We start from the raw sequence: 14,032 nt of genomic DNA on the forward strand, positions 1-14,032 counted from the left end.
TAGCATGCTTTACATAGACAAGTTATAAAGTCTCCTCCGAATGTATCAGAGGTCTTACAGTGGCTGAGCTGGAGAGCTAAGATTCAGCATTAAATGTGTGCTGAATGAAAGAGATATCGGCAGGCACTTGTCAGCGATGGGACACTGAGCGGGGATGTAAACTAGGGAATGGGAGGGTGAGGGGAGTGTGTGTGGTTGTTTGTGCTACTTTCCTCCTTCCCCCCTGTGTCAGATAAGAAGCGAAGTTACTGTTGGGGGGTGGATGAGGACAAGACACCCCAATCCATCTCCTGAGTGTCATCTCTACTTCCAGCGATGACAGCACGAGATAGGAGACGGGACACTTAGCCGGCCTTTCGCATTTACTCTAAACATTTCTGACGGGCTCCTGTAGTCCAGTGACAGTCAGTAAATAGAAATCGCACTAGTTTAGATTGAGAGTTGCTTTATTGTGGGGATCCCCTGGTATTTCCTTTAAACTAACGCCATGTGCACCAAACAAAACAGAGGAATAGATGGATAAATATGCAGGAGGAGACAGACTCCATCTCTATCTCCTCTCTGGTTCAATGACTAATGCTCCTGCGGCTTCCTGAGAGGACCACAGAGTCATTCGCAATAATAAACAATCAGCCATGAGTCAGATACTTTCACTGGAGCGGAGCACCAGTCTCCTCGTTTTCTCTTTATCTTCCTTTCTCTCCAACCTTCCCTTACAGTACAAACACATTCAAAACGACCACATGCACAGACAAACATGCATTTAAACACTTTTTCTCCCCCGTCGTTCCACTCGCAAACAGGCATGCTCGCACATAACGAGCAGCAGATGACTGGATAACCTTCACCAGTTCGAGCTCTCGCAGCAAAAAAAAAGCCCTCATCACCGCAATCTCATTACTGACTCTCCTCGCAAGAATCCAGTGGGTGTTTTTCACTGCGTCTGCGAGAGAGCCACGGCTTCTGCTAGGAGATGGAAATTAGAGAGACCCAGTAGCCCACTGCTAGCACATAGGAGTGCCGTCACCATTCAAGACTCCTCACATCTGCGGCTGGTTATTGCCAGAAACTTCATATCTTCGGGCAGCTGGTTAATGGAGGGAGGAAGTTCAGTGGGAGATGGAGATGATATGGAGAATGAAGAGGTTGATGCTAGATGAAGAGCGATGTGAGAAAAAAATGGAACGACTGTAGCAGGAAGGTACAATACAGAGCAGTGTCCCCGAGCCTGCTCTGTCTGAGTGCATATTTGTGGAGTGTGTGGCGTATTAATAGACTTCCTGCAAGATTTGTTTGGAAGTTTTGTGTGCATCGTGTGCTATTAATCCTCCGTGCGTGTGTGTGAGCGTATGTATGTGTCCATACGGGCGAGTTTTCATCTGCAGCAAATTAGTTGGAACTCATTGCGACCTCTGATCGTTCCAGCCTCCTTTCCAGACTTCAGCCATGTGACCTTATGTACGAAAGATGGAGTGGAATGGAAAATTGAAAGAACGGATGACAGGAATAAGAGACGTAGTTCGATTGAGGCGGGGAGAGATAAGGGGGAAGGATTGAGGAAATATGGGAGCGAGGAGAAGAGGTGGCTTAGGTATTTCACCCTAATGAGTAAAGGAAGACGTATGAGGGTTGTGTGTGTGTGTGTGTGTGTTGGAGTTAGTGATGACAGCGGTGGCCCTGGATGCTGTAAACACAGATACTGTGTCAAGAGATCCTCCTTTTAAACAAACACACACTTCCTGTTGTCAGTGCCTGTGATGTAGGCTCGTAATTGAGATCTGCTGACAGTTACTGGCAACACAAATAAACTGCGCGAACACACAATCTGTCCACACAAACAGTTTGAAATATGGCTGCTCGGATAAAACGCGTGCTAAACCAGACTTTTTTTTCTGTTTCATCGCACCCCCATTTGATTTTTCAGATTGTGACAGTGAATTAAAAAAAGACAAAAGCCGAAGAGTGGGCAGCTGACGTTAATGCAAAGCTGGAGTTTTAACATATCTTCATTATCATGTACATTAGCAGACTGACTCACTGACACATCCCTAGAAATAGCTTTAAAGAGGATCAGAGGACCATAACAGAAACCACTCAATATGGCATTGATTTTGCTTTCAGATAATTCACTCTCTAACAGCAAACAACTGCTCCCCTCATTGTCAGTGACATACTGAAACTTACACCATCGATCACAGAAAGTGGAGAGCAAGGTTTCACCGATGACTCATCTTTGATGTGCTGAATCATTCCAAATCTGAGTTGTCGTGTCTGCAGATGTGTCTCGGAATTGCACGACTTCTTTCACTATTTTTTTTTTTTTTCAGGTTTTCCGACTAAAACTTACAAGACACTTTCTAAAATTGCATTCAGCTTTTCAAACTGACAAATAAGATATTTCTCATGTTGAAAGACGTCGAGTCTCAGAACACACCGACCGCTTCAATTCAACAGTCAGTTCACAGTCCTTATTCAGCCTTTTGTCTGTGCCCCCTGCCTGTGTTTATGGGTGTTGACGTGAACGTTTGCGACTGAGCCTTGGAACAATTCATCAACAAAATGGCCTTGTGAGTTTGTATATCCACGCAAACCATAACTGTTTAAATGACACATCCTCTAGCATGGTACACATGAAGTGTGTCGCACAAACACATCAACATCCCACACGCATTCTATTGTGCCGGCCCTTTGACACTAGATGTCAGTCACTCAGAAGTGCACCAAACCGAAACAAACTGGAAAACACACACGAATACGTCATGTTTACATGCACAACCTATATTTATTATATATTTATATAATGTATTGTAAAGGAAGGACCATTTCGTACTATTGTCTTGCTTATAAGGGATACAAGTGTTTATTTTTGAAACAGCCCTCCTGGACACGGTGGTCTATAGTAGTATCAATACTTCCCTTTGGCACTTATTAATTAGAGAAAGTGAAATTTAATACGATTTAAAACAAAATTTGTCACCACCCATACACAATAATTTAAGTCCCCCTCTAGTCAAAAGTGTGTTTTTCTTCTTCTTATACTGTTGAGTGTTTAAGCTTCACCGTGTGGAATGATGTATATGTGCAGAGTTTGACACTTAAAAAGCTCTCTTCACATTATTTTCCTGAAAGTGGGAAGTTTCATTGTGCTCAGTGCAAATCTGATATTAAGAGGTGAGCCTATAAACACGATTCGTGCCATCACAAATAGTTTGGAAGCCAATCCTGATCCAATAATCAGCACGCAGTGATGTCGAAACTTCAAGCATCCACCGACAAGATGTCTTTCAGGAAGACATCTTGTGTCAAGCTGTTAAACTTGTAATTTGAAAACTATCTGCATATTCATAAATTCTGGGATGTTCAAAGAAGAAGACACATGTTCCAGACTTGTTTTTCCCTGTAGGACACACCTCAGAGAACCCATGTGTGAAGGGGATCTTTTACCATTTGATTTCATCATATCTAGAATTTGGCTTCAAGTGAAACACTTGGAGTAAAACACAATGTAGACGTCCAATATGCTCACAATGCTCATAAAATAAAACCAAGGAAGGAAGCAAAACACTGCCCGAGGACAAGGGGAAAGGGGAGAGCAGGTCTTAAAATAGCGCCTAAACCTGTGTTTCCTCATTTCTTACACATCTGCTAACGGTCAGCTTGTCTTGTCTGATGCTTACTGCTAATTTACCCCCGCATGACTCACGCAGAACTGGAGACACACAGGGGAGGGAGGCTAGTCGGTACAATTAAAGAGCAGAGGGGGGGAAAAAAAGCTGCTCTGGGGCAGCAGGTACATTTCATCCCACATGCGTCTGTGTCAGACCTCATACGTGTAATTAACATGTTGATGGTGAACATGGTGTAGGCCAAGTGGTACAGCATGCAGCCTGGGTGTTCAGAACCCACCTGAGTGATTTGCCAGACACGCACGCAGGTAACTTGAAGCATGAAAACACAAAGAAACACATAAACATCACTCCGTGGTGTCCTCAGGAGCCAGCTGTTAAAGTTTTACTACTCCACCCCCATGCAAAACAAAGTTTCCAGTGGGACAACACTCACCAGAAGTGTGTACAACCACAATCAGGTGACCTTCTTTACTCCCTTGCTCTCTGTTAATCCATCTTGTTTCCATTTGTCAGTATTGCGAGCATATTTTGTTTGTTTTGGGCCTGGGTACTACTTTTATAAGACATGCTTAATGAAGATGAATCTCAATGACTTTAGTGACTTTTTCTCACTCTTCCTCTAGTGTCAACAGCGGGTCAAAGTTATCACAAATCTAGTGAAATAGCTCAGCATCTGATATAATGGTTGGGGAAATGATCTGATAGAGGCATTCGTGGCTGCCAGAGGATGAATATCATGTTTTTTTTAAAAGATCTATAACTATTATCACAAACATAATCACCACAATCACACTGGTCCAACACTTTAATGATATTCCCATCAGAGCCCATTGCATTTTTGTGTTTAGTGCTATTTAACAAATGTCACCATGTTAAGTATGCTAACATGTACCAAATTGTTTAATAATCATCCTCTGGGGATCATGAATGTATGTTCCATATTTTGTCCCAATCCATTCACATTTCAATAGATTAGTTAAAAATTTGGCCAGCTGGTGGTGCTAGGGGAAATGTCAGGAGATCACTAAAGTCATTGGGATTCATCCTCTGGGGGTCATGAATGTCTCTACATCATAAAGTATGTGCCTGGCACATATGTAATGTAGATATTTTTATCATTAGAGAAGGGTGCTATGTTTAATGGTCATTGCGGACTATAGGTTTATAATGTATTTAATGGGACTTACATCATTTGATGCACTAATATTATCTGTGGTATGTGACAGGTTGCTAGGATGCGGTGTTCTTCATCTTCTCCTAGCAAATCTATGTTTATTTGCGCCTTATTGCGACCGACTGTCAGTCAGCGGAAAAGCTTAAAACTGCCAGCAGGATTGTGCATTACGCCGCCAACTATGTGTATTTTTACGTGTGTGCATGATTCAAACAGAAGGTGGACCCACTTCTAGGAACATTACTCCATAGCATTAATCGTAGTCAAAAAAAAACTCACAGGGAATCTGTAAAACACCTTAAGGTTTAAATGTCATATTCACAAATATGTATTATGAAAGAGACTTAACAAAATACCTGATCTCACGTAGAGAATGACATATATTCTTTAACCTTGCTGAGTGCTCGTGCCCCCCACAAATCTAACACCTCATGTTACCAGTTAATGTATGTTAGGCCCCACTCTAAACACAGAGAAAATCCACAAATCAATCCCCAATCTGGGCTGGAATGGAATGTGTCCCGTTGAGACGGTTCACCTGGACAAAGTTTTCCAGCGTAACGCCTGCCAATCACACTGAGCACACACTCGGGCGCACGCACAGCAGGCTTACAATCTTAGAAAGAGAGGAGAGAGAAAAACCAAGGTAGTGAGAACAGACAAGTGTGTGGTTATGTTTATGGGTTTGAAAAAAGCCAACGGCATTTCCTGATTGTCCACGCCAAGTCTGTGTTTGGTGTTCTTTCCAACCCGCAGTTTGTCTAACGCCATCTTTCTCCTCTCCATTTTTTTGCAAATATATTTTAAGGTTTTCTTTGGCTCACGTTGTTGCCAGGTTTGGGCGGGGGTTTGTAAGAACAGGTGCCAAAAAGTTGTAACAATCACAGGAAAATATCTGAAGCCTATTTGGGATTCTTTTCTGTGATTAAGAACTTATTTGACGCTCTCTGTATTTTCCTTTTGCTGCAACCAAAACACATTAGGAGGTCCAAAAAGGTTGGAAAAAAAACACAAGGATTTATCTAGAAATACTGTTTGATCCAAGTCTGGGCTGAAAGAGTGTGTCTCATACAGGAAAACACACAGTAGACTTGCCTATGCACTCAATCAGGCAGCAGTCACTAACAACACTATGCTAGACTTTCATGCACAGTAAGGGATTGGTGTAACTTCTTTACAGGATGTCAGAACCTTAGTGACCCGATGAACCTGCCCTGCTGTGTTTTATGGTGATGGAAAAACAGTGACCTCTCTGCTGCTGCTTCCAGGAAGTGCACTCTTTCTTTCATAATAATGAAAAACACAAAAACAACAAATGGTGCCAATTAAAAATCTTCTAGCTAATGTAAACCACATTATATTTACCAGATTGAGGGAAGTTTATTCAGACTTGGGTTGATTGGCCTTTGGGTGATGACCCAGAGGCTGCTGACGACGCTGGGACTAAATTTAGCGCTAATGGTACAATCAAAGTGTCACTGAGTTCCGAAAATAGCATTTACTGGTAAAAACCTACGTAAATGGATGCTATGTTACTATCAAAACAGTGTTAATGAACTTTAGAGGGATTTACTAACGACATGCGGATCCTTGCCGATCCAGTCACGGGTCATGTTGTTGATGCAGCATCAATCTCATGTGTCACATCCTGCAATTAGTGGAACAAACCCAAAAAGCCATGCTCAGGCTTCAACTCAGCCACCAATGAGTCATTACAGTTCCAGATTTTAAGCCTTTGGATTGGGTGAAATGTTCATTTTTGGGAAACCCAACCCATTATCGGTGTTCCGCAGGAATATGTTTTGCATTAGCAGGCAAAAAAAAATAAAAGCAGAAAAAACACCAAAACTGTGTTTCGGAAGTGGTATTTGGTAATGAAGTTTCAAAAAACAACAACGTGCCATCACTCACATTAAAAGTTGCTATTGTGTAAGTCTTTGTGCTGTTTGACATCACAACAACACCAGAACAATTGCATCAACATCTTGATTGAGTCAGAATGGACTTTTCCAATCAGAACCACTCATTTTGACGGATGAACCAAAACTTTCCATTATTATCACCCTTTGAATTCTAATTGTGCACACGTGCTCACATCTGCTATAGTAAAAGTACGAGCCAAAATTGAAGCAGAAAAAATTGAATAAATAAAGAATGTTTTGCTGACAGATTAGGTAATGATTTTTATGGTTGACTTCATTTTCTTCCCCAAACAAATGGTTTAAATAACACTGCAAAAATATGGACTTGTTTTGTGTTTGGCCAGAGGTCTGAGACACATGCCATAAACGCAATCCCACGGTTTGATTCTGGCCCGCAACTTTTATTGGATTTCATTCCCTCTTGCTCTCCAGCCATGCCTCCTGTCACTATTGACTGTCAACTATCAAAAAAAGGTCATATAAAAGTTATAATAGAACTGAGAAAGAAAAAAGGAAGCTGTTGCATGCGCTGAACTGACTCAGTTAAACTGTGATTAGCTCAGCAAACTGTAGCTCCATATGTCAGCAATGAAGACGGTAAGTTGTCTTGTGTAAAATGACTGATGCTCAGAACGAAACAAATTAAACACATATTGTATGAAAGCCAAAACAAAAAAACAACTGAATTGTCATTGTTTAATGCAACTTTCATTTTAAGTGGAGCGCTTTCATTTTCTTCTTGTGGTCTTTTGACCAAATTACAAATTGAAAAGAGATGTAGAACTTGTCCCTGCTCTTTCAGCGTCTGTAACTTCTTAAGCCAGGCATGTTAAAGGCTACGACCTCGTCCCCATTTACAAGAGTATCCCGTTACAACCTCCCCCCTAGATATCACTCTATAGTACACATACGAAGACCTCCCAGTCTGACACATCTCCAAGAAAAACAAACGTCTTTATACTCTCCACTTAAAACTATCGCCGTATTGATTCTGAGATTACCATCAGATAAACACAAATACCATCAAGAAAAGCGCGAGTAATGTACAAATACGCTGCAACTCTGATGTCAGCATCTGGCTTTCTACTTCTACAGAGCTGCCTGTGTCAATAATGCTGCCAGAGGCGTCACAAAATTAGAAACACAGGGAGAGGACCTCCGTCAGAACTCACTGCCATGCTGTGTCATCACACATACAGTTGAGCTTTTCATTTGGAGGAGCTTCTGTCGTCCTTCTCACTCTGGTATTCATGTGAAAATGCATATGTGTGTATGTGTGTGTGTACTGGTTTGTACTCTAGGATGAAAAAGGAAGAACTCAGCAAACAGGAAATAACTAGTTGATGGGGTTTTTAAAGGAGCAATTAGGTATTCTCCTGGGTGGGTACTTCTTGTGTACATTAATATGGGTATGACTATAGCCTCTCATGTTTGGCCAAGTGTGTTTTTATGATCAAATAAATCATTTAAAATAACCTCATTGCTTGAGATAAACAAATGTTGGACTTATTTATACATCTGATGGATATACATTATACAACCTTAGGCTGGAAAGTCTATGCACTGATCCGATACCACATTATTTATTCATTAGAAACAGGACCCTGCTACTTCCGAACAAGGTACCGTTCATCTTAGGTTAGCTTCTTACAAGTAGCTAACTTCAATTACGTCCATAACATAACATCCATAAAGGGTTAGTAGTAAATATACATATATTTTTTGTAATGCACTGGTGTCACTTTTTTTTTTCAGTCCGATACACAAAGTTCAGGTACACTGTAAAAAATACATTATTTTTATCAATAAGTTTTAATTTAATGATTTGTCCTGTTTTTGAAATACAGGAAAAATCCATAAAATTACAGAAATATGTTGTGAATTTACATGTTTAATGGAGAATAACACGAAAAATCTGTAATTGAATTACTAATCAACTTTCAGTCCACGAATGGACCAATTATGTTTATAAATACCTAACAACAGTGTAACTTCACAACCCGTGAAAATCTTGTTTTTGCCGACCTTCACTGGAAAACCGTCTCTCCTTCCTGCAGTTATGTAGGACTGTACCCTCGGGTGAGTCAGTGCACTGACATCACTTATGAGTTTGGTTACACGTGCAACATAGCACACTTATGACCACACACCACCACAAAAGAAAGCGTTAAATGATTTGATATTCGCCTGATGTTATAATGTGCAGGACTATTTGACGAAGTCGCGATCACTCACACTTACTTCGTACACAAACACAAACACAGGGAAACCCAGATGCGAGTTCACTTCCCTTTTCCAGCAGCTGTCTCTTTTTGCAGGAAGGATGACATGTTTGGTCTTCTCCCACTGGAGCCAAAGCAACATGGCCAGATGTGACGGAGTTTAAAAAAAGCACCTCGGGTCATAACAATACAACACTTTTATTGTGAATATATTATATTTGCACAATAATCAACACCATATTATAAACATTTTTCATTTCTTTCCATTTTCTCTTTTATACAGTAAATAGTATTAGTGTACAAATGTATACAAAATTTATTCAGGCTAGTCAAGTTCCACAAAAGAGTAATTCATGTACAGTATTAAAGCACAATCAGATATCGGAGGGACACGCACATGCCTGCACATAGACACGGGACCCCCGGGTTAAAACACAAGTCAACACGCGACTTTTGATAAACAGGCATAACCTGAACACTCAACACCAGCAGTTCACCATGACGGCGAGGTGGAGAGAACTCAACTTTAATCGTTAAAATGGCAAAAACAAAAGAAAAGAAGGAAAACTAAATCACTTTTGTGTGGTCTTTATGATTTATGGTAAAGTAAGGCAATGCAAAATTACCCCTAGCGTATTCTCAAAGTTCTCTCCAACAGGCCCTGATGCTGACCGTGGGCATAGACAGCGTTCAAACACATAACAAGCTCATCCCATGACATTGCAGCGTTTCGACACTGAGCCTTCAGCGTCTGCTTCACAGCACTTAGAGAGCAACACAAAGAGGAAACAAGCATAAGGAGGAGAGCGGCGAGTAGGAGAAAACAAAGAAAACAGTCATTTTATTATGCTGATCTCATTCACAAGTCATCTTGGCTCCTGAGTCTGGAGATCCAGAAAGGTAACAGAAACAGGACTAATAAAGAGAGGTGTTGGAACGCAAGCTCAAGTCTGGTTTCAGTTTGTTTTTGAGCGTGGAGGGAAATGATCTTCCTCTCTCGCAATCAAAACCACTGGGTGTTCCTACAGGTGTCTGGGCCACATGAATTAGAGTAACTGCAGCAGATTTGACCCATTTCGCAACATGTCACTGCACAGGCTGCCCCTCTGTGCTATACCGCAGCAAGCATAGGAGCATACATGTTAAGAAAATACAACTCTGCTGCGTTGTTTTATTCAGATAACAGACTGTTTGAGCTACTGAGTAGGCACTGGGAATTCGATGCATCAAATTGAAGACAACCAAAGCTGTCAGACCAAGTACAAACGTATTTGAAATTGTAATATCCTAATAGGCTTAATTCACACTGGGTGTTCTCTTACTTCTCAGCGAGGTATCTAAGGTGTCTATCTACCTATCTAACGCTGTAACTTGAATACTGATGTACACCCACATCGGAGGAAATCCTAAAATAAACTAGCCTGCAGATTCTCTGTAGTAGGGTTTGTGTGCGTCTGTGGGCCGCGGTAGTGTGGAGCTTTGGTGTCAGAGTATCGGTGTTGTCTTTAGCTCTGTACTGAGCACATGCTGCTACAATACAACACCTAGCTAGTCACGAAATGCTAGTTGAATTCGGAGTACAAAAGAAATGGTCGATAAATAGATAGGTACAGTACATTTAAAAACACGCAAAACAAAAGGGATATTCTTCATAGTTGCACTGGTTGCCAAAATAAACGCTCATTACAGCATAATGATTCATACGCAATAATATAATAAGCAACAAACAATATCGACGACTACACAAATCAACGCTGTCAGTGAACATACAGTCTTTGAATGATATTTAGTTGGCATAGTGGGACAACTCTTCATCCTCCGCTAAATAAATCAGAGAAACAAATTAGGCAGAATTAAAGGGTTTGGTTAGCTCTTACTCTTGCACCAGTATTAAGGAGTATATCGTGGTAATGAGTGCAGCTGAGCACAGTAAATGTGTCTCTATTTTGGAGAATGACGAGGAGGAAATGAATGAGCACCCTTTGGCATTGGAAAATGGAGATGCTGATAAAAGTGTCTTGTTGCAAATATTCTGCATACATCCCGGATGGCATAACTGAAGTGTCTTCTGGCCTCTTGTGAGATGAGATGACGATGACGTGTGCATGTGTGTGTGCGCGTGTCTGTGTGTGTCGGGGTCATGAGTGTTGTAAAGATGTGAGGAGCCACAGCAGCAGTAGTTGGAGCCCGAGCATCGGCCAGAGACACGGGCTTAGGCAGGTCCCTCCTCCGCAGTCAGAATCATCTTCCTGTTGGACCAATCAGTTGTGAACAAATTAAATAGACAGTCTCTACTTTCAACATACTTCTGCTAATCAAATCAATTTCTGGAGAAAGATAGCTGGTTATTGAGTCTCATTCCCAGGCCGTCAAATAGCAGCACTTTTGGTTGGTTTTTGGCCCAAAACTCTAACACAAAGCGTCTGTATTTAGGAATAAATTTAAAACAATTGAAAACTAAACTCCTTGACCCTAATACTTAGCCCTACAACTCAGTTTTTCATGTTCACGCCAAGGGGTGGGGTGTCCCGATTTTTGTTTGGATAAAGGGGGAGGGCGGTAGGAGGTTTTTCAGAGGCACATTCAAACCAAGGTTTATGAGAACTCGCTGTCATTTCAATGAATTACGGCCCTTTTCTTTATAATAATAGAAACAATCGCTACTCGTCTGCCGCTGTCTTGGTAGCTAACTAGCTTGCTAGCTAGTGTGACATTATTGTCCAGCAGCCAAGTTGCTGCGGTCCACACTAACCCTTTTTCAGGGGCAAGGGGACACTGGAAAACAAGAGGTAGGAGTAAAAATTAGAAATGGGATTGAGTCTATGTCCAGATCTGTTTCACTGTTTCCAGTTTTGCGCTTTTAAGCTTCTAATTTTTGAGTCTCATTCCCAACTTGTTAAATACTGATGCTTTCAAATAGTGGCTGCCCTGACCTAAAATCCCAGAGTATCAGTATCTGATGAGTTGGGAAACCCAAGGCATCAGTGTTACTATCTTACTAACAGGAGCTTCAAGCAAACAGATATCTACCGTACAGTGACTGTGGTATCAGTCTTCTCATCTAATGCTTGCCAAGAAAGCGAACAAGCGTATTTCCCATACTGAACAGTCATTGCAGTTCTAGAGGTGTTCCCAACCTCGCTGTGCTTTTTATGTGTGTCTATGCACACGCACCTGCCCACACACTGTGTGGCTTTTTTGTGCTTGATGGGAGTATTCAGGATATCCGTGCATGCCAAAGTCTCAGGAGAAAGAGGTGGGAGTCCTCCGTATTCAAAGGGCAGGAAAGCTACGTGGAGCTTCCTCTGTTTACACCAGTGACAAAATGGACTGGCCTGGACACAAACTGTCTTCCTACGAGGAGCTGAGCCAAAAGTAATGGGACAGATGGAAAGAGGAAAAGGGACGCGGCCTACTTTTACTCTGTTCATCTACTTCCTCGGCCACAGCCTCGCCACAATATAAACACGCAGGCACATGAATTAGTAGCCTGTTATGTGTGTGATCTACGCCTTTACAACACAATGAAAGACTGAGTTCACAAAGATATGGGAAATAATTTCTCCAAATATTTAGACGTCGTATAAACTGTTCAAAGTTGGGTGGTGATGCAATGATCTCACACATGATTTATGCCCCCTCGCTCCTTTGTTTTACTGATTTAGCTCAAATGGTACAATACATGAACTTCCATCAGATCCTTTCAAGGGAATCTCTAGTATGGACGGTTAATACTGTCTGAATCAGGGCTGAATATTGCATTGCAATCCTTAAGCCCTAAATCCTAAGATCCGAATAATTTGTTTTATATATTTACAAACACAGATCTGAAATAAATTTGGTTGACAAAGCATTCAGTCACGCTAAATAAAAATACTGTGGCCGCAGATGTATTTGCACTTAGTTTTGTGATGCTGTTATAACAAAATAATTTCACACTTTTAACTTCCAAGGTTCAGTCTGGTCTCCATCTGTTGGGGTAAAAAACTGTAAAAACAGAAACAAAACAGAAGAACAAGATGCCAAAGAAAGTCATGGCGTTGTGGAAGAGAGACAGACATGCAACAAAGAAATAAATCCCAACTGCTTAAGTGTGTTACTTTCAAATCATGTAAATGTGCGTGAAAGGAGCTTTACTGGTTGTAAAATTGGTGAGCAGTGACTCAGATATTAAAAATTAAACAAGGCAGGATTGGCTGTTCATAGTAGTGCCTGATTTGTCCTTTGCCAAGCGCACTGCGATGTCCAAGGAACAGTAAAGCTCATAGAAGTTAATAATTCAGTAATGAAGCAGCATGGAGCTGTGTGAGGACACTGACCCTGAACTTAGCATCAGAAACAACAAGAGAGGTGTCGGGCTCAGTGGAGAACCTCTGCTGATTGGGCACAAGGGCTCATCCTGTCGGACGAGAGCAGCAGCCGATGGGATGCAGAACCACAAGACAAGAATGGCAGATGATGAGTGGAGAGATGACAGGAAGCAAGAGGAAATAAAAACAATTGAGTGATAACTGCATGCAAAGTTAATGAAATAAAGATAATAATAAACCGATAAGTAGAGAATGAACCGAATGAATAAATGATGTATGGATCAGAGTGCAGGAGCAGGCAGCCAACAGTGTGAATGCTGATGGAAACCAGACAGAAATAGACGGAGGCCAACTGTGAAGTCTGACTAATAGAGCTGCTTCCAGCAATATTCTCTGCACATGTGTGGCTGTGTCTTACGTTTTCATTGTTGTCAAAACACACGTCCGGCCCCTTGCGATATCTGGGATTCTGAGCCAGCTCGCATGGATCTGGACCTTCAGCTGAACAGACACTCTCAGGAAAATGTGGATAACCATCAGCGGCGTTCATTTAGCACTTAAAAACAACCGTTAAATGATGTGCTGACTCTTAATTTCCCTGCCAATAAAAATCCTCATGTAGTTCCAACTCATCAGCCTTGGCTAGACATCCCCTGATTTATTTTCTCGCAGATATTTGCTGATCTTTTATTAACGTCTACGACTGCCAGGAGATGGAAATAGAAGAATTAAGAAAGGCAGTCTCTGAAATCACTGTCCACGCTACTTCATGTGT

The 14,032-nt window shown here is 41.4% G+C and overlaps 1 protein-coding gene across 3 annotated transcripts in view; it reads right to left on the minus strand.

The window, feature by feature from the left end:
- Positions 1-9,126: 9,126 nt before the first annotated feature.
- The window catches only part of LOC311263975 (voltage-dependent calcium channel subunit alpha-2/delta-1), a 68,652-nt gene continuing 63,746 nt past the window's right edge, over positions 9,127-14,032 (minus strand). For 2 of the 3 annotated variants that reach the window (XM_084364439.1, XM_084364441.1), the window contains 3 exons: positions 13,676-13,758; positions 13,267-13,346; positions 9,127-11,196 (listed from right to left, as the gene is read on the minus strand). In XM_084364439.1, the coding sequence (XP_084220565.1) occupies positions 11,160-11,196; positions 13,267-13,346; positions 13,676-13,758 (200 nt within the window). In that variant the 3' untranslated portion in view covers positions 9,127-11,159. The remainder of the gene's footprint in view (positions 11,197-13,266; positions 13,347-13,675; positions 13,759-14,032) is intronic. The other variant, XM_084364440.1, reaches the window with a different exon arrangement.

The sequence above is a fragment of the Pagrus pagrus genome (genome assembly GCF_965226575.1).
Source record: "Pagrus pagrus genome assembly, chromosome: 10".
Lineage (NCBI taxonomy): Eukaryota > Metazoa > Chordata > Actinopteri > Spariformes > Sparidae > Pagrus > Pagrus pagrus.